Here is a 22,645-nt window from a genome sequence, read left to right as displayed (position 1 = left end):
ACAAAGATATGGAAAAACTGACTGAGATATTGGAAGATAGAGAGAGACATTGGTCACAAGGACACAAGGACACAAGGACACAAGAAGATAGAGAGAGACATTGGTCACAAAGATACAAGGACACAAGGACACAAGACGATAGAGAGACATTGGTCACAAGGACACAAGGACACAAAGATACAAGGACACAAGGACACAAGAAGATAGAGAGAGACATTGGTCACAAGGACACAAGGACACAAGAAGATAGAGAGAGACATTGGTCACAAAGATACAAGGACACAAGGACACAAGAAGATAGAGAGAGACATTGGTCACAAGGACACAAGGACACAAGAAGATAGAGAGAGACATTGGTCACAAAGATACAAGAAGATAGAGAGAGGCATTGGTCACAAAGATACAAGAAGATAGAGAGATCGAGGCATTGGTCACAAAGATACAAGAAGATAGAGAGAGGCATTGGTCACAAAGATACAAGAAGATAGAGAGATCGAGGCATTGGTCACAAAGATACAAGAAGATAGAGAGAGGCATTGGTCACAAAGATACAAGAAGATAGAGAGAGGCATTGGTCACAAGGTCACAAGGAAAAGAGAGCGAGACATTAGTCACAAAGATACAAGAAGATAGAGAGAGGCATTGGTCACAAGGTCACAAGGAAAAGAGAGCGAGACATTAGTCACAAAGATACTAAGAAAATGGAAAGAGACATGGTCACAAAGATATGGGAAAACTGAGTGAGACGTTGGTCACAATGATACTAGAAAATAGAGTGAGATTTATGAATGTACGTTGCTATTTTAAATGGTGTAGGAGTACTTTATGGTTGGCTATGTCAAGCCTTCAGTTGTGTTACAATTCCCAATACACCAGAAAAACAGAATCTCACCACCATTCAGTTCTAGAAACTCGGCTGTTAATGTGAAAGCTTTCACAAAATCAATATCCATCTATCAGAAGTTAAGTCATATCATTACCGCATTTACATAGGACACCAATCATGGTCCCACAATGTACCATATCTTGTTAAAAGGTAGGCTTAGTATTGAAGATGTATTTCAAAAGTATTCAAGATACATATACATACATGGGTAGGTATGCAGACATATTGATAACCAACAGTTCCTGGCATCCTAGTAATATGTAACAGAACAAGACTGGTTTGAACACTCAGGTCGCCAGGTAGATGATAATTAAAATGTTGGTCTACAGGTTGGAGATTCCTAGTTTGAATCCCAATCTGGTCACTACATTCTTCCTCTCCTTTACTTTTATCACCAAACTAGTTACTAATGGAAGGTAATAGAGCGTTTTTATGTAAAGTTCTTTGGGGTTGAAGTGGAACATGGATTGGGCTGAATACTGCTGCCTAGGTAGCTCAATTGATGACAAGGGTCCATCTAGAGTTTAGACTTAACAGGTTCAAATCCCAGTCTTTAGTCATTGCATTTTTTTTTCTCCTAAAACATTTGGTACACACTTAGATATACCCACAGATGATAGCATGGCTTAAGGTGTACATGTCCTTGGAGGTGAAGGTTTGGTTGAAGGAGGGAGGAGTGAAGTGGATTGGGCTGAACACTAGTGGCAAGGTAGCATATATGGTTAGAGTAATCTGCGTAATAGGGTAACCTGCATAATAGGGTAATCTGCATAATATGGTAATCTGCATAATATGGTAATCTGCATAATATGGTAATCTGCATAATAGGGTAATTTATGTAACATGGTAATCTATGTAATATGGTAATCTGCGTCTTGGTTTGTTCATTGTAGTTTTCATCTCCAATTTATTACAGTGAAATAAGGTGTAATAAGAAAATATCCAGCCCAACTTTGGGCTAAAATAAGTGATCTGACACTCTCTAGACAGAATTATGTCAGTCAGACCTGGTAATTAGGAGATTTACTCACACATAACACTACCCTACCATTCTCAAAGTTACTCACACATAACACTACCCTACCATTCTCAAGGTTACTCACACATAACACTACCCTACCATTCTCAAAGTTACTCACACATAACACTACCCTATCATTCTCAAAGTTACTCACACATAACACTACCCTATCATTCTCAGATTTACTCACACATAACACTACCCTACCATTCTCAGATTTACTCACACATAACACTACCCAACCATTCTCAAAGTTACTCACACATAACACTACCCAACCATTCTCAAAGTTACTCACACATAACACTACCCTATCATTCTCAAAGTTACTCACACATAACACTACCCTACCATTCTCAAAGTTACTCACACATAACACTACCCTACCATTCCCAAAGTTACTCACACATAACACTACCCTACCATTCTCAAAGTTACTCGCACATAACATTACCCTACCATTCTCAAAGTTACTCACACATAACACTACCCAACCATTCTCAAAGTTACTCACACATAACACTACCCAACCATTCTCAAAGTTACTCACACATAACATTACCCTACCATTCTCAGATTTACTCACACATAACACTACCCTACCATTCTCAGATTTACTCACACATAACACTACCCAACCATTCTCAAAGTTACTCACACATAACACTACCCAACCATTCTCAAAGTTACTCACACATAACATTACCCTACCATTCTCAAAGTTACTCACACATAACACTACCCTACCATTCTCAAAGTTACTCACACATAACACTACCCTACCATTCTCAGATTTACTCACACATAACACTACCCAACCATTCTCAAAGTTACTCACACATAACACTACCCTACCATTCTCAAAGTTACTCACACATAACACTACCCTACCATTCTCAAAGTTACTCACACATAACACTACCCTACCATTCTCAAAGTTACTCACACATAACACTACCCTACCATTCTCAAAGTTACTCACACATAACACTACCCTACCATTCTCAAAGTTACTCACACATAACACTACCCTACCATTCTCAAAGTTACTCACACATAACACTACCCTACCATTCTCAAAGTTACTCACACATAACACTACCCTACCATTCTCAAAGTTACTCACACATAACACTACCCTACCATTCTCAAAGTTACTCACACATAACACTACCCTACCATTCTCAAAGTTACTCACACATAACACTACCCTACCATTCTCAAAGTTACTCACACATAACACTACCCTACCATTCTCAAAGTTACTCACACATAACACTACCCTACCATTCTCAAAGTTACTCACACATAACACTACCCTACCATTCTCAGATTTACTCACACATAACATTACCCTACCATTCTCAGATTTACTCACACATAACACTACCCGAATCATTCTCAAAGGTTACTCACACATAATACTACCTAACCATTCACCGTAGTTACTCACACATACAACATTACCCGACCATTCCCTCAGCTTTACTCACCATAACACTACCCAACCATTCTCAAAGCTTACTCACACAACACACCCAACCATTTCTCAACAGTTACCCACACAATCGCCATCTTACCTACCATTCTGCAGATTTACTCACACATAAAAATTAACCTATCCATGCTCAGATTTACTCACACATCATACCCTAGACCTTCTCAAAGTTACTCACACAATAACCCGACACTACCATTCTCAACAGTTACTCACACAATAACAACACTACCCTACCTTCTCAAAGTAGTTACTCACACACAATAACCACTACCCTACCATTGCGCAGAGATTACTCACACATAACACTACCCTACCATTCTCAGATTGACTCAACATAACATTACCCTACCATTCTCAAAGTTACTCACACATAACACTACCCTACCATTCTCAAAGTCTTCATCTCTAAAGACGACTACAGCCCAGGTTCTTTAATTCTAACAGTTTGGTAAATATATTGGCACCTGGTCCTGTAAACATCAGGTCTTAAACAGTTATTTGAACTTAATTTACTTTATAAATGGTTAAACAACCACTATACATTACCATCAGAAAACAGGACATGATTGCATAAGACCTGAAACCACAGCCTTTCAATACCTTCCTTATCAAGTCAGAAATATCTACTTCCATATTCCAAAAGCTAATGCAAATTAAAGTTAACAAATACATTGGTAGCCAAATGTAGGTTGACATGAAGTTTTCCAAAAGCTATTAGTGTAAATTAATATGTATTTCACAACTACATATATTGATAGCCCAGCATCATCCTATGTATCTTCTAAATTATAGCCTCTGAAATTACCTGGTAATACAAATTCTGTAAAGCAAGCCGTTAACATATGGTATTTAAGTAAAGGTCAACAAATGCAAAGGGTAATGCTTTGAGGGGGATGTCTGGCTATAAACACATGTTAATAGTTAATGTGATGCCTTCCATTTACCAAATGACAAAACACAGGAACTCCTGGATTTAAAACCCTAGCAAATCCATACTGATCATCATTACCACGACTCCCAATTCAGGATGTAGAGAATCAAAATGAAAGGTCACGATAATGTACAAAAAACAAAGTAACAATGGCCACTATCAAAGGTGAGCGTTTTTTGTATCATGATCGTTGTGGTGATGAGAAACTATCCTAGACCATGCACATTAGATAACAGACAAATCAACCAGAGACAATCCCAACACCATACTCTATGTACATCTACTCAGGCTGCTGTATAACAAGAGGCCGAATGGGCCTGTATCGCTCACCTGGCTCTACAGCAACTTTGGAGTTGATTTAGGTTATTTCTGCATATACCATGCTGATAACCATTTCATTCAAATATCAGAGTAGGCTAGGTTTTTCATGTCAATACATTTTCTAGTCCTTCATTCCAGTTACAATTGGCCCAATACCAGGTCTCTTTGCATTGTGTAAAGAATTTAGCCTATTTGACCTATGTGACTTTGAATGAAGATCAAGGTCATTCATTTGAACAAACTCGGTAGCCCTTCACCCCAGCATGCTACAGGCCTAATATGAAATCCCTGGGCCTCTTGGTTATTAAGAAGAAGTCATTTGAAGATTTTAGCCTATTTGACCCATGACCTTGAATGAGGGTGATACTTACATTTGGACAAACCATCCATGGACACCCTTACAACACAGAGGACAGTTAACTTACCATTTGGACAAGCCATCCATGGACACCCTTACAACACAGAGGACAGTTAACTTACCATTTGGACAAACCATCCATGGACACCCTTACAACACAGAGGACAGTTAACTTACCATTTGGACAAACCATCCATGGACACCCTTACAACACAGAGGACAGTTAACTTACCATTTGGACAAACCATCCATGGACACCCTTACTACACACAGAGGACAGTTAACTTACCATTTGGACAAACCATCCATGGACACCCTTACAACACACAGAGGATAGTTAACTTACCATTTGGACAAACCATCCATGGACACCCTTACAACACAGAGGATAGTTAACTTACCATTTGGACAAACCATCCATGGACACCCTTACAACACAGAGGACAGTTAACTTACCATTTGGACAAGCCATCCATGGACACCCTTACAACACAGAGGACAGTTAACTTATCATTTGGACAAACCATCCATGGACACCCTTACTACACACAGAGGACAGTTAACTTACCATTTGGACAAACCATCTATGGACACCCTTACTACACACAGAGGACAGTTAACTTATCATTTGGACAAACCATCCATAGACACCCTTACAACACAGAGGACAGTTAACTTACCATTTGGACAAGCCATCCATGGACACCCTTATTACACACAGAGGATAGTTAACTTACCATTTGGACAAACCATCCATGGACGCCCTTACAACACAGAGGACAGTTAACTTACCATTTGGACAAACCATCCATGGACACCCTTACAATGTAGAGGGCACATGTTAGCAGCTTGATTACAAGGTTGAATATTCGTATCCGTAAACCTGTTGAGAATAGAAATAATATGACCAGATTATGAAATAACTAGATTGATCATTACATGAATTTCCCAGTCTGAAAGATAAATCCTCTTCCATGTGAACCACTTCTTTCATTGTCTATCTGCTTCTGCAATGCGAGATTTGGTCGATGAAAAAAAAAATTTGGAAGATATATGTTAGCAACTGTATTGAAATATTGACAAAGACAGTAAAATGAAGCACTTTGATAAAATGATTTCATGGAAAATACACCACAGCATTTACAATTGCTCTGAAACATTGAAATTGACAAAATGTTACCAAATATTGAGTCCCTTAATTTTTGGTGCCTAAGAATGTGTTTTTAGCATTCGAACATTGGTGAACCGTTGGTTGGTACATGTAGCTTAGTTGCAATTACAGTGTAATTGTACAAAGCAAATAATAAGCATGAAAAGAGCATTAATTGATACATAGAAGGGTCCCCTACCAATGTATCAACATGTCTGTAAAAGTATAACACTTTATTGGCCTTCTAGACAGTGAAAAATTCTTACAGTCCCTGTCATGAAGTCAATTTGTGCATACTGCATGGTGTTATATTTGCAGCAGACGCTCTTCTGCAAGCTTATTATAACAATTTGTGTGATTTTGCTTTGTTTATGAAAAAACACAAAGAGAATATATCAGATTAAACATAATTTTTATTTATTTCTATTGCATGGGCCAAGGGGCTATAACAGCTGTGGCACTGGTAGACTTCAGTGATACCAGGGTAAATTAGTAGTTATGTACATAATTCGCTTGGCAGGCGATTTAGTTATTTTGTTTAACGTCCTAGGAACAGCCAGGGTCATTTAAGGATGTGCCAAGTTTTGGAGGTGGAGGAAAGCTGGAGTACCAAGAGAAAACACTAGCCTATAGCTATGGTCTGAGTACCAGGCAACTGACTCAAGTAGGTTTAAACTCGCAACTCAGAGGTGGAGGGCTATAGTGATAAAGTGTCGGGACACCTTAATCACTCCTCTTAGATGGAACTGTTGGCCAGGTCCATGGAACCAAAGGGAACAAGCTTGATAGAACACATTATGTTATTTGCATTGTTGTTAAAGTAATCATAACTTGTATCAACTGATTTGCTTTTTTGGCATCTTTCCTGTAAGTTCATGTCAGACACCCATGTATAATCATTAACAGGGATTTACTTCTGAGTGGGTTAATGGGAATATAATCACTGTTACAATATTTAAGTCACAACTTATCTAACTTATTGATTAATTTTCATGAGAAAAATGAAAAACACAGAGTATTTATCAATCCTAACTACAGAAATGGAAAAGGCTTACATTGTTTTTACCAATGATAAGAAGAACGACGATGCAAATGCTAGCTACCCAGATTAATGGACAGACAAGAATATTGGCTTGAGGTTTAAGGAGCTTCTCTTTCCATTTATTTTCTGTAACTGAATGTTAAATCCCTATAGAGGTGATATTGGAAACACAGACAGAGCCTTCCTAACTGATAGCAGTGGCATATAATAATAACGTTTTATATAGACAGTTAACCTCCCTACAGACAGTGGTGACAGTTACATTATACAGACAGTTAACCTCCCTATACAGACAGTGGTGACAGTTACATTATATAGACAGTTAACCTCCCTACAGACAGTGGTGACAGTTACATTATATACACAGTTAACCTCCCTACAGACAGTGGTGACAGTTACATTATATACACAGTTAACCTCCCTACAGACGGTGGTGACAGTTACATTATATAGACAGTTAACCTCCCTACAGACGGTGGTGACAGTTACATTATATAGACAGTTAACCTCCCTACAGACAGTGGTGACAGTTACATTATATAGACAGTTAACCTCCCTACAGACAGTGGTGACAGTTACATTATACAGACAGTTAACCTCCCTACAGACAGTGGTGACAGTTACATTATATAGACAGTTAACCTCCCTACAGACAGTGGTGACAGTTACATTATATAGACAGTTAACCTCCCTACAGACAGTGGTGACAGTTACATTATATAGACAATTATAACCTCCCTACAGACGGTGGTGACAGTTACATTATATAGACAGTTAACCTCCCTACAGACAGTGGTGACAGTTACATTATATACACAGTTAACCTCCCTACAGACAGTGGTGACAGTTACATTATATAGACGGTTAACCTCCCTACAGACAGTGGTGACAGTTACATTATATAGACAGTTAACCTCCCTACAGACAGTGGTGACAGTTACATTATATAGACAGTTAACCTCCCTACAGACAGTGGTGACAGTTACATTATATAGACAGTTAACCTCCCTACAGACAGTGGTGACAGTTACATTATATACACAGTTAACCTCCCTACAGACATTGGTGACAGTTACATTATATAGACAGTTAACCGCCCTACAGACAGTGGTGACAGTTACATTATATAGACAGTTAACCTCCCTACAGACAGTGGTGACAGTTACATTATATACACAGTTAACCTCCCTACAGACAGTGGTGACAGTTACATTATATAGACAGTTAACCTCCCTACAGACAGTGGTGACAGTTACATTATATAGACAGTTAACCTCCCTACAGACAGTGGTGACAGTTACATTATATAGACAGTTAACCTCCCTACAGACAGTGGTGACAGTTACATTATACAGACAGTTAACCGCCCTACAGACAGTGGTGACAGTTACATTATATAGAGAGTTAACCTCCCTACAGACAGTGGTGACAGTTACATTATATACACAGTTAACCTCCCTACAGACAGTGGTGACAGTTATATTATATACACAGTTAACCTCCCTACAGACGGTGGTGACAGTTACATTATATACACAGTTAACCTCCCTACAGACAGTGGTGACAGTTACATTATATACACAGTTAACCTCCCTACAGACAGTGGTGACAGTTACATTATATACACAGTTAACCTCCCTACAGACAGTGGTGACAGTTACATTATATACACAGTTAACCTCCCTACAGACAGTGGTGACAGTTACATTATATAGACAGTTAACCTCCCTACAGACAGTGGTGACAGTTACATTATACAGACAGTTTATAACCTCCCTACAGACAGTGGTGACAGTTACATTATATACACAGTTAACCTCCCTACAGACAGTGGTGACAGTTACATTATATAGACAGTTAACCTCCCTACAGACAGTGGTGACAGTTACATTATATACACAGTTAACCTCCCTACAGACAGTGGTGACAGTTACATTATATAGACAGTTAACCTCCCTACAGACAGTGGTGACAGTTACATTATATACACAGTTAACCTCCCTACAGACAGTGGTGACAGTTACATTATATAGACAGTTAACCTCCCTACAGACAGTGGTGACAGTTACATTATATACACAGTTAACCTCCCTACAGACAGTGGTGACAGTTACATTATATAGACAGTTAACCTCCCTACAGACAGTGGTGATAGTTACATTATGTAGACAGTTAACCTCCCTACAGACAGTGGTGACAGTTACATTATGTAGACAGTTAACCTCCCTACAGACAGTGGTGACAGTTACATTATATAAACAGTTAACCTCCCTACAGACAGTGGTGACAGTTACATTATATAGACAGTTAACCTCCCTACAGACGGTGGTGACAGTTACATTATATAGACAGTTAACCTCCCTACAGACAGTGGTGACAGTTACATTATATAGACAGTTAACCTCCCTACAGACATTGGTGACAGTTACATTATATAGACACTTAACCGCCCTACAGACAGTGGTGACAGTTACATTATATAGACAGTTAACCTCCCTACAGACATTGGTGACAGTTACATTATATAGACAGTTAACCGCCCTACAGACAGTGGTGACAGTTACATTATATAGACAGTTAACCTCCCTACAGACAGTGGTGACAGTTACATTATATACACAGTTAACCTCCCTACAGACAGTGGTGACAGTTACATTATATAGACAGTTAACCTCCCTACAGACAGTGGTGACAGTTACATTATATACACAGTTAACCTCCCTACAGACAGTGGTGACAGTTACATTATATACACAGTTAACCTCCCTACAGACAGTGGTGACAGTTACATTATATAGACAGTTAACCTCCCTACAGACAGTGGTGACAGTTACATTATATACACAGTTAACCTCCCTACAGACGGTGGTGACAGTTACATTATATAGACAGTTAACCTCCCTACAGACAGTGGTGACAGTTACATTATATACACAGTTAACCTCCCTACAGACAGTGGTGACAGTTACATTATACAAACAGTTAACCTCCCTACAGACAGTGGTGACAGTTACATTATATAGACAGTTAACCTCCCTACAGACAGTGGTGACAGTTACATTATATAGACAGTTAACATCCCTACAGACAGTGGTGACAGTTACATTATATAGACAGTTAACCTCCCTACAGACAGTGGTGACAGTTACATTATATAGACAGTTAACATCCCTACAGACAGTGGTGACAGTTATATTATATAGACAGTTAACCTCCCTACAGACAGTGGTGACAGTTACATTATATAGACAGTTAACCTCCCTACAGACAGTGGTGACAGTTACATTATATAGACAGTTAACCTCCCTACAGACAGTGGTGACAGTTACATTATATAGACAGTTAACCTTCCTATAGACAGTGGTGACAGTTACATTATACAGACAGTTAACCTCCCTACAGACAGTGGTGACAGTTACATTATATACACAGTTAACCTCCCTACAGACAGTGGTGACAGTTACATTATATAGACAGTTAACATCCCTACAGACAGTGGTGACAGTTATATTATATAGACAGTTAACCTCCCTACAGACAGTGGTGACAGTTACATTATATAGACAGTTAACCTCCCTACAGACAGTGGTGACAGTTACATTATATAGACAGTTAACCTCCCTACAGACAGTGGTGACAGTTACATTATATAGACAGTTAACCTCCCTACAGACAGTGGTGACAGTTACATTATATACACAGTTAACCTCCCTACAGACAGTGGTGACAGTTACATTATATAGACAGTTAACCTCCCTACAGACAGTGGTGACAGTTACATTATATAGACAGTTAACCTCCCTACAGACAGTGGTGACAGTTTCATTATATAGACAGTTAACCTCCCTACAGACAGTGGTGACAGTTACATTATATAGACAGTTAACCTCCCTACAGACTGGTGACAGTTACATTATATAGACAGTTAACCTCCCTACAGACAGTGGTGACAGTTACATTATATACACAGTTAACCTCCCTACAGACAGTGGTGACAGTTACATTATATAGACAGTTAACCTCCCTATACAGACAGTGGTGACAGTTACATTATATAGACAGTTAACCTCCCTACAGACAGTGGTGACAGTTACATTATATACACAGTTAACCTCCCTACAGACAGTGGTGACAGTTACATTATATAGACAGTTAACCTCCCTACAGACAGTGGTGACAGTTACATTATATACACAGTTAACCTCCCTACAGACAGTGGTGACAGTAACATTATATAGACAGTTAACCTCCCTACAGACAGTGGTGACAGTTACATTATATAGACAGTTAACCTCCCTACAGACAGTGGTGACAGTTACATTATATACACAGTTAACCTCCCTACAGACAGTGGTGACAGTTACATTATATACACAGTTAACCTCCCTACAGACAGTGGTGACAGTTACATTATATACAGAGTTGTTAATGCATGGAACTGAATGACTTCATTTTGAAAAATGGAAAATATTTTGCCCATGTTGGAGCATAAACTTGTGACCTCTTGGTTCTCTAAGCAAACACCTTAGCAACACTAGTCTTGTTGTGGAAATTCATAACTATACCAGATGCAGTTGTTAATGCAAAATGTATGCTGAACTTCTTCACTAAACAAGAAAGAACTGGAAAAACATATTCCTATCAAGTGCCTTGATCGGAATCAAACCAGGCTCCCTGGTGCAATAATCCACAACCCATGATCAACATCAATTGAAACCTGCATCCACAGCTGAGTGACATATCCAATCCCATATCCGAGACCATTATATAACACTATGTACACAAACCTTATCTATCAAATACTGTAGTAAATAAGGGCTAGCCAAATTAATTCACATTGTACACAATCATGACATTTATGCTAGGGTACATCTAAGCTTAATATCTCGTCACATTTCATCTACGACAAGATATGGTGGCTGTAGATTGCCGAAATTGGGAGATAGGTGTATAGGGATAGCATTAGTCAGGCTGAATGGTTGCCATAGAGTCCCTCTGTGGCGGCCATGGTATTTGTAAAGATCCAATGACCACCATAACTTATCTGCATCCAGAAATTAAAAAATACAGGGAGTTGCGACTATAACATTTATATCTGACTGCTACTCATGTATGAGATCGTGGGAATACTGCGGTGGTCATATAATTCCTATTGGCGGCAGATACGTAGATATTATAGACCCTGCGGCTGCCATGGCAACTGTGAACAAGCCATTATACTGGACATTTGTCTGATAAAGAAGGTGACTGATAAAGAAGGTGACAGAGTATGTTATGTACACTTAAATGTCATTAAAACATCTCACATCAACTATCCACTGCTTTTACTTTCTAAATCTACATTACAACAATTAACATACGTATAATTACCAACCAAGAGGAACTATCTGAATCTTAATTAATACAGTGTACTGTTAAACTATTTTTCAATCATGCAGTAAAATCTAAAAAAAAGAATTCTTCTGGGTGTAATAAAGACTTTTTGGGTATGATGCTAATTAAGACCTTTAAATTTAGAAATAATACAGAGACCTTTTGGGTATAATGCTCATGCAGGGACCTTTAATTAGAGTATGATACCCAGATGTTTCGGATATAATGTTCAGAATTTTTTGTATATATAATGCTGATAGAAACCTTTTTGGTATATGAATTCTTTTGTATAATATTGAGGCCTTTTATATAATACTGAAACCCTTTGTATAATACAGAGACTCTTTGTATAATACAGAGACCCTTTGTATAATACTGAGACCTTTGTATAACAAGAGGCCCATGGGGCCTGTATCGCTCACCTGGTTGGATTTGACCAAATGTCAAAATAATGTTCATGTTCAATTTATTCATACACATACTCTCTAAGGGACTGAAAGACCCTATGGATTATTTTTACAACCTAATTGTGTTTGAAGAAACTAAGTTCCTTAGGGTGGGGAAAGACCCTTGGGCCTCTTAGACTCCGCCCCTCAGGCCCCTGGGTGTTCAGAGTAAAATTTATACAAACTCTGTTCCCCTCCCCCCAAGGATGTTCCTGACCAAATATGGTTCTAATTCATTTATAACTTTATGACTTGTAGCAATTTAAAGACTAATCTCTATTCCCCTATTTGGCCCCGCCCCTCAGGCCCCTGGGGGTTCAGAGTAAAAATTTATACAAACTCTGTTCCCCCTTCTCCCAAGGATGTTCCTGTTCAAATTCATCCATAACTTTATGACTAGTAGCGATTTAAATGATTAACCCTATTTCCTCTATTTGGCCCCGCCCCTCAGGCCCCTGGGGATTCAGAGTAAAAATTTATACAAACTCTGTTCCCCTTCTCCCAATGATGTTCCTGATCAAATTTGGTTCAAATTCATTCATAACTTTATGACTAGTAGCGATTTAAAGGATTAACCCTATTTCCCCTATTTGGCCCCGCCCCTCAGGCCCCTGAGGGTTCAGAGTAAAAATTCATACAAACTCGGTTCCCCTTCCCCCAAGGATGTTCCTGACCAAATCTAATTAAAATCCATGAAAAATTTTATGACCAGTAGCGATTTAAAGACTAATCTCCATTTCCCATATTTGGCTCCGCCCCTCAGGCCCCTGGGGGTTCAGAGTAAAAATGTATACAAGCTCTGTTCCCCTTCTCCCAAGGATGTTTCTGACCAAATTTGGTTCTAATTCATTCATAACTTTATGACTAGCAGTGATTTAAAAGATTAACCCTATTTCCCCTATTTGGCCCGGCCCCTCAGGCCCCTGGGAGTTCAGAGTAAAAATTAATACAAACTCTGTTCACCTTCCCCCAAGGATGTTCCTGACCAAATCTAGTTAAAATCCATTAAAAACTTTATGACTAGTAGCGATTTAAAGACTAATATCTATTTCCCCTATTTGGCTCTGCCCCTTAGGCCCCTGGGGGTTCAGAGTAAAAATGTATACAAACTCTGTTCCCCTTCTCCCAAGAATGTTACTGACCAAATTTGGTTCAAATTCATTTATAACTTTATGACTAGTAGCGATTTAAAGGATTAACCCTATTTCCCCTATTGGGCCCCACCCCTAAGGCCCCTGGGGGCCAGACCAACCGTTTATACAAAATTGGTTTCCCTTCACCCAAGGATGTTTCAGACCAAATATGGATCAAATCCCTTTATTCCTACGGAAGAAGAAGGATTTCAAAGAATTTGCTATATTTCCCCTATTGGGCCCCACTCCTAAGGCCCCTGGGAGGCCGACCCACCGTTTATACAAAATTGGTTCCCCTTCACCCAAGGATGCTTCAGACCAAACATGGATCAAATCCCTTTATTCCTGCAGAAGAAGAAGGATTTTAAAGAATATGCTATATTCCCCTATTGGGCCCCACCCCCCAGGCCCCTGGGAGGCCAGACCCACCGTTGATACAAAATTGGTTCCCCTTCACCCAAGGATGCTTCAGACCAAACATGGATCAAATCCCTTTATTCCTGCAGAAGAAGAAGGATTTTAAAAAATATGCTATATTCCCCTATTGGGCCCCACCCCCCAGGTCCCTGGGAGGCTAGACCCACCGTTTATACAAAATTGGTTCCCTTTCACCCGAGGATGCTTCAGACCAAACATGGATCAAATCCTTTTATTCCTGCAGAAGAAGAAGGATTTTAAAGAATTTGCAATATTCCCCTATTGGGCCCCACCCCCCAGGCCCCTGGGGGGCCAGACCCACCGTTTATACAAAATTGGTTCCCCTTCACCCAAGGATGTTTCAGACCAAATATGGATCAAATCCCTTTATTCCTACAGAAGAAGAAGGATTTCAAAGAATTTGCTATATTTCCCCTATTGGGCCCCGCCCCTCAGGCCTCTAGGAGGCCAGACCCACCGTTTATACAAAATTGGTTCCCCTTCACCCAAGGATGCTTCAGACCAAACATGGATCAAATCCCTTTATTCCTGCAGAAGAAGAAGGATTTTAAAGAATAAACAATATTCCCCTATTGGGCCCCGCCCCCCAGGCCCCTGGAGGGCCAGACCCACCGTTTATACAAAATTGGTTCCCCTTCACCCAAGGATGCTTCAAACCAAATATGAATCAAATCCCTTCATTTCTACAGAAGAAGAAGGATTTTAAAGAATTTGCTATATTTCCCCTATTGGGCTCCGCCCCTAAGGCCCCTGGGGGGCCAGACCCACCGTTTATACAAAATTGGTTCCCCTTCACCCAAGGATGCTTCAGACCAAATATGAATTAAATCCCTTCATTTCTACAGAAGAAGAAGGATTTTAAAGAATTTGCTATATTTCCCCTATTGGGCTCCGCCCCTAAGACCCCTGGGGGGCCAGACCCACCGTTGATACAAAATTGGTTCCCCTTCACCCAAGGATGCTTTAGACTAAATATGAATCAAATCCCTTCATTTCTACAGAAGAAGAAGGATTTTAAAGAATTTGCTATATTTCCCCTATTGGGCCCCGCCCCTAAGGCCCCTGGGGGGCCAGACCCACCGTTTATACAAAATTGGTTCCCCTTCACCCAAGGAGGCTTCAGACCAAATATGAATCAAATCCCTTCATTTCTACAGAATAAGATGGATTTTAAAGAATTTGCTATATTTCCCCTATTGGGCCCCGCCCCTAAGGCCCCTGGGGGGCCAGACCCACCGTTTATACAAAATTGGTTCCCCTTCACCCAAGGATGCTTCAGACCAAGTATGAATCAAATCCCTTCATTTCTACAGAAGAAGAAGGATTTTAAAGAATTTGCTATATTTCCCCTATTGGGCCCCGCCCCTAAGACCCCTGGGGGGCCAGACCCACCGTTTATACAAAATTGGTTCCCCTTCACCCAAGGATGCTTCAGACCAAATATGAATCAAATCCTTTCATTTCTACAGAAGAAGAAGGATTTTAAAGAATTTGCTATATTTCCCCTATTGGGCCCCGCCCCTAAGGCCCCTGGGGGGCCAGACCCACCGTTTATACAAAATTGGTTCCCCTTCACCCAAGGATGCTTCAGACCAAATTTGGTCAATATCCACTGAGTAGTTTAGGACTAGTAGCGATTTAAAGGAAAAGTTGACGGACGGACGACGGACGCTGCGCCATGCCATAAGCTCACCGGCCCTTCGGGCCAGGTGAGCTAATAATGAGACCCTTTGTATAATACAGAGACCCTTTGTATAATACAGAGACCCTTTGTATAATACAGAGACTCTTGTATAATACTGAGACCTTTGTATAATACAGAGACCCTTTGTATAATACAGAGACTCTTTGTATAATACAGAGACTCTTTGTATAATACTGAGACCCTTTGTATAATACAGAGACCCTTTGTATAATACAGAGACCCTTTGTATAATACTGAGACCTTTGTATAATACTTGTATAATACTGAGACCTTTGTATAATACTGAGACCTTTGTATAATACTGAGACCCTTTGTATAATACTGAGACCTTTGTATAATACTTGTATAATACTGAGACCTTTGTATAATACAGAGACCCTTTGTATACTACTGAGACCTATGTATAATACTGAGACCTTTGTATAATACTGAGACCCTTTGTATAATACTGAGACCTTTGTATAATACTTGTATAATACTGAGACCCTTTGTATAATACAGAGACCCTTTGTATAATACTGAGACCTATGTATAATACTGAGACCTTTGTATAATACTGAGACCTTTGTATAATAATGAGACCCTTTGTATAATACAGAGACTCTTTGTATAATACTGAGACCTTTGTATAATACTGAGACCTTTGTATAATACTGAAACTCTTTGTATAATACTGAAACCCTTTGTATAATACAGAGACCCTTTATATAATACTGAGACCTTTGTATAATACTGAGACCCTTTGTATAATACTGAGACCTATGTATAATACTGAGACCTTTGTATAATACTGAGCCCTTTGTATAATACTTGTATAATACTGAGACCCTTTGTATAATACTGAGACCTTTGTATAATACTGAGACCTATGTATAATACTGAGACCTTTGTATAATACTGAGCCCTTTGTATAATACTTGTATAATACTGAGACCTTTATATAATACTGAAACCCTTTGTATAATACTGAGACCCTTTGTATAATACAGAAACCCTTTGTATAATACTGAGACCTTTGTATAATACTGAAACCTTTGTATAATACTGAGCCCTTTGTATAATACTGAGACCCTTTGTATAATGTGGAGACATTTTGTATGATACTTTGTATAATACTGACACATTTGTATAATACTGACACATTTTGTTTATTATGCAGAGACTATGTTCTGGTTTAAAGCTGAGACCTTTTAAGCATAATACTTTGACCTTTTGGGCGAGACGTTTTAGGTTTAATGTTGATACTTTTTAAAAATAATTAATTTGTAAAATAGGGACACCTGAGCCATAAAATAGCAAAAATCAGTTTGTAATCAGTTAAAGCTCAATATTGCTAACACAGTTTTAACAAGAAAATTTGGTAATCGATCGAATTACAGTCATCCACCAAATTTGAAATTATATGCTGAGAATGTGCAGATAATTAATACATGTAGGAACTAGTTCTAGATACTGAATGTCTTGACAGATCCACAGTAGTCAGTAAAATATTGATATGAATGAATTCAGTAACAATTAACACTAGTTCTAGAAGGCAATATCAGAAGTTTAATGCAAGTTATCCATGTCCCGTATGATGAATCATGATCATGTATGCCCCAAGTAACCCAAGTAAGATTCACTCTTGGTGAACCATTGCCCCAAGTAACCCAAGTAAGATTCACTCTTGGTGAACCATTGCCCCAAGTAACCCAAGTAAGATTCACTCTTGGTGAACCATTGCCCCAAGTAACCCAAGTAAGATTCACTCTTGGTGAACCATTGCCCCAAGTAACCCAAGTAAGATTCACTCTTGGTGAACCATTGCCCCAAGTAACCCAAGTAAGATTCACTCTTGGTGAACCATTGCCCCAAGTAACCCAAGTAAGATTCACTCTTGGTGAACCATTGCCCCAAGTAACCCAAGTAAGATTCACTCTTGGTGAACCATTGCCCCAAGTAACCCAAGTAAGATTCACTCTTGGTGAACCATTGCCCCAAGTAACCCAAGTAAGATTCACTCTTGGTGAACCATTGCCCCAAGTATGAAGTTCCAGTATCAAGTATAGTGTCCGAGGTATACAACCCTGAGATAAAGTACCGAAGGACGGACAGAAGGTCAGACACAATACAAAACTTCATTGTTTTATACTGTTCCTTCCATTCCACGGTGGATGGCTAGTAATGGTAAACCCTAAAATGGTACAGATGGCCTTAATTAAGACTAAATGGCAACCATGACTTTAAACCATATTCCTCTTCTGGTTCGATCTCCTCAATGTGTCTCTCAATGTTAATAAAAGCAAAACAAGAGTAGATCTACTGGTAGTAGTGAAAATACATCCTTGTATTACATTAAAAATATGGAAATAACCAGAAAATAATCGTCCAGTCATAATTCAGCTTATAAAACCAAACACAATTACATATCATGATTATAACATAATTTTCTAAGTTTCAAAGAGATTTAGGCAAAAACTGAGTGGATATATCTAGACAAAAAATACACCTTATGATACATGTAAGTTACCGTTGCCTTAATATTGTGGGCAGAAAATCTACACAATAACTAGACAATGTCTGTAAGACATAAATGCCCCCACTGCCACTTGACACCCCGAAACACAGTTTGGTGAGGATCGCATCAGTAGTTCCTAAGATTAGCTAGTTACATTTCATAGGGCCACGGGACAAGATGGGACGCGATGCAATGTGACAGGACATGGGACGGAGATGGGAAACACTATATACCCCCCCCCCCCCCCCCCCATTTCATGGCAGGGGCATTAAAAAGGGAAGGATATTGAAATTTTCAGGCTCAGATCCTAATTTAAAAATCAAATTATAGAACATAACTAGAACACTGAACACCGACAGCTCAGCAAGGGACCTGTCATGTGACACCCCCTCATCATGAAGAAGGCATCTGCCCATATATAGCTAAGGTTAATGTTTGACATTAATTCTTCAAGAACAATTACAAGGAAGTAAAATATACATTTTACATTAACTATGACTTGCTTCCTTCCACCTCTATATTTGCTGGGCAATTAGAAATGTAAATACATATGCAATCTTCATTTGTTAATTTAGACTTGTTTCATTTCAACATAAAAACCTCCCCCATCAAGAGCCAGGGATGTAATCATAGATTCAATTTGTTTTTGACCTTTAGACCCCAATGACATTAACCTTTAACCCAGTGAGGGGCTGTGATAGCTCAGTTGGATGGAGCATCAGCCAAATAAACTCAGATGAAGACTTGAGGTGAGTGTTGCACTCCCTACCTGCGGTAGTTTGTGTTTCTCAAGAAGCTAAGAAACAGACTGATCGGTGTTGACAAGGTTGTGTCCATGGGCCAGTCACACTTTACCCTTATTGATCTGGATAGCATATATAGATGATGGACCTCCCCAGCCGTATGTTGTTCTGTACAGTATCCACTACATCGTAACTTCTACAAGGCGACCCCATCTAAAAATGACCCTAGTTGTTCAATCTAATCAGCTTGACCTTTTTGTCATCAATTAAGTAAGCTTCTCAATTGCAATGTATTAAAAAATCATAACACAAAATGATTACATGTTAATCAGTAGGTACAGATACTTTAAAAGTTTCCATTGCAAATTTGTAAAAGCAAAATCACAAGAAGCAGAATTAAACACCTTGTTATTATTCAATTTGTCATCATTTGGATTTCTGGTTAGAAAAGATATATGGTTAATGTGAAAATATGGACAATATTTGTAGTCATGAATGATTCCCAGGAGTCCCATAAGTCATTGTGGATATGGAGGAAACCCAGAAGGCTGCACTCTTACTCACAAATACAATAATATACAGAACAACATCAAACATGTCTCGTCATACTTACTAGATCTTTGGTTTTTGATGAAATAAAGCTGTAGCCGTTCTTTCAGTGATTTTTCATTGGTAAAGAACTCAACTCTCACTCTGAAAAATATAAACATAACAACTTTTGTAAACATTTATTATAAATATATAAGGACACCTTTGTTGTCTTGCTATATACTCCTGGGACCAGGCTGTACTGCTGTCTCTATACTGACTTGTTTTCTGTACAAGGCTGTAGGATTATTCTAGAGAACTGATCAGAACATAATTTATACACAACACAACAAACAGTATGAAAGTTCAAAAATTTATTGAATGGAACCAAAACTTGTTCAGGCTCATATTGATGATCTAAAATGTTTGACTTTCTCAGGGGCTGCTCATTCTTACAACTAAATTACAATTAAATTTGACTCACTACTAAAAAGATACACCTAAATAATTAAAAAACTAATGATACTAGTGGGGCAAGCAACCCCCGAGCTTGAGCGATCACAAGCTTAGATAGATATGACTGAATAAAGAAAAGAGAGATCCCTAGCTTGAGCGATCTCAAGCCACCGAGTAAGCAGCTGTACACAATAGCTGGCGACTCTGCTAAGACTGTATAAGATGGAGCGACCCCGACAGACCTTGCAATGTCCTTCTAGTTCATCTTATCTTATGTAGTTGATGATATGTTGTCTTTAGATAACAATATCTATCAATTATGTCAACTGAATATTCCCTAAGGAACTTGAAATCATTGACACTGGACTCGTGACCACCAGCTGCTTACCTCGACCTGTAAGAAATTGCAACAGTCAAAGCTGACGTGTAACAGTTAAGATTTCAAATTCCCTTATTTAGTTTTCCTTTTCTAGACAGTAAAATCACTACTTCCTCTACCTAGTGTTTATATTACCAAGTAGCTTCAGCATTTAAGGACTTTTATCACTATTTCTGTAACAGGTATACATGTCGACTACTGATAAAGATAACGATTAAAACAACACATACTTTGGCGAGTTTAATGCAGGTTGATAAGGACCGAATGTTTTATGGTCGGACATGATCTCACTGAGAAATATTCTGTGTGTGATATAAATTAGACATGATTGATGCTTGCTGATAAGCCTTGTGGTTCTATTTCTGGAGATGTGACATGACCTGATTTGACAGAGATTTGGATGTTGGTTGTTAACGATGAAGCTGATGCTGGAACACCTGTTCTATTGTCACCTCATACATCTGAGGATGTGACATGACCTGATTTCACCGAGATTTGGATGTTGGTTGTTAACGATGAAGCTGATGCTGGAACACCTGTTATATTATCTGTGTACTATTACCAGGGATCCCATGTAAATCTATGTATGTTTGTCATATATTGGCCTCGTTTTATCTTTTTAGTTGGAATTTTTATTTCACTTATATGTCAGTGATCTATTTTTGTATCTAGCTTGTATAATAAAGTGGCATATTTCATATAATTTTGATGCTTTAATTATCGTAATAACTGAAGATGTTTGCAAAACATGGGTAACTGCAAAAATATGCATGAAACCAACAAAACATTGTTTCTGCAATTTCAAAAAATCATCTCTCCAATCGTAAATACACTTTCTGAGATAAAGGGATACAAATGTACATGTAACAAAATATGTACTATATTATACAAATATATCATGGGTATCTGTGCGAAAGTCCAGAATATTTGACACGAGGTACTACTAATCGACCAATGTTCTATTGCACGAGGTCGGAGGCCAAAGGCCGAGTGCAATAGTACATTGGTCGATTACCAGTACCGAGGGTGTTGACATCTAAGTGACTTAGAAGCTTGAAAGGGTAGGACTAAACTCAGAAACGTCACAGGTGATCAATAGTTTGCACGTGATAAAATTTCAAAATGTCACAGGAGTTCAATAGTTCGCACGTGACTGTGAATAGTCATTTTAGCCGTGCAATAGTCCAAAATATAGCTTATGTATATGGTTAAGGAAAATCAAATGCATCATGTAATAAAACTGTTTAATAGATAGGACAGTCAACATGTTCTTTTATTATTCCAACTATAGAACATGTCACCCTATAGAACATCAGAATTTTTACATACAAAAAATGTGAATGATATCTTCCAGTACTTTCAGAGAATTGATTGACAAAATGTAAGACCACAACATGTGACAATTAATCATCTTTTTCTTCAGATGATCAAGTTTTTGAAAATGGACATGCATAACTTAATAAAGCTGAAGAGAAATCTAGTACAAGAGGCCCAGAGGGCCTGTATCGCTCACCTGGTTTCATGAGATATGAAACAATAATGATGCTTAAGTATATTTGTTGCTGGTATTAATTGCTATGTCAATATATATCATAAGCATTTTATATGGGAACATGTACATTGGTTTTATTTTAATACTAAAAATGCCAAAAGTGCATTAATCCATGAAATGAAATTGACTTTTGGTGCTACCCCATAGGGATCCTACCACACAAATGTGAGTGATATCCATTGCTT

The 22,645-nt window shown here is 38.7% G+C and overlaps 1 protein-coding gene across 5 annotated transcripts in view; it reads right to left on the bottom strand.

Moving 5' to 3' along the window:
* Positions 1–22,645, bottom strand: part of LOC117318987 (potassium channel subfamily T member 2-like) — a 203,242-nt gene that overhangs the window by 87,185 nt on the left and 93,412 nt on the right. For all 5 annotated transcript variants that reach the window (XM_033873919.1, XM_033873916.1, XM_033873903.1 and 2 more), the window contains 2 exons: positions 20,159–20,238; positions 5,811–5,901 (listed from right to left, as the gene is read on the bottom strand). In XM_033873919.1, coding sequence (XP_033729810.1) covers positions 5,811–5,901; positions 20,159–20,238 — 171 coding nt within the window. The remainder of the gene's footprint in view (positions 1–5,810; positions 5,902–20,158; positions 20,239–22,645) is intronic.

This window comes from Pecten maximus, chromosome 2 (genome assembly GCF_902652985.1).
Source record: "Pecten maximus chromosome 2, xPecMax1.1, whole genome shotgun sequence".
Lineage (NCBI taxonomy): Eukaryota > Metazoa > Mollusca > Bivalvia > Pectinida > Pectinidae > Pecten > Pecten maximus.
This window is presented reverse-complemented; position numbering and strand designations above follow the sequence as displayed.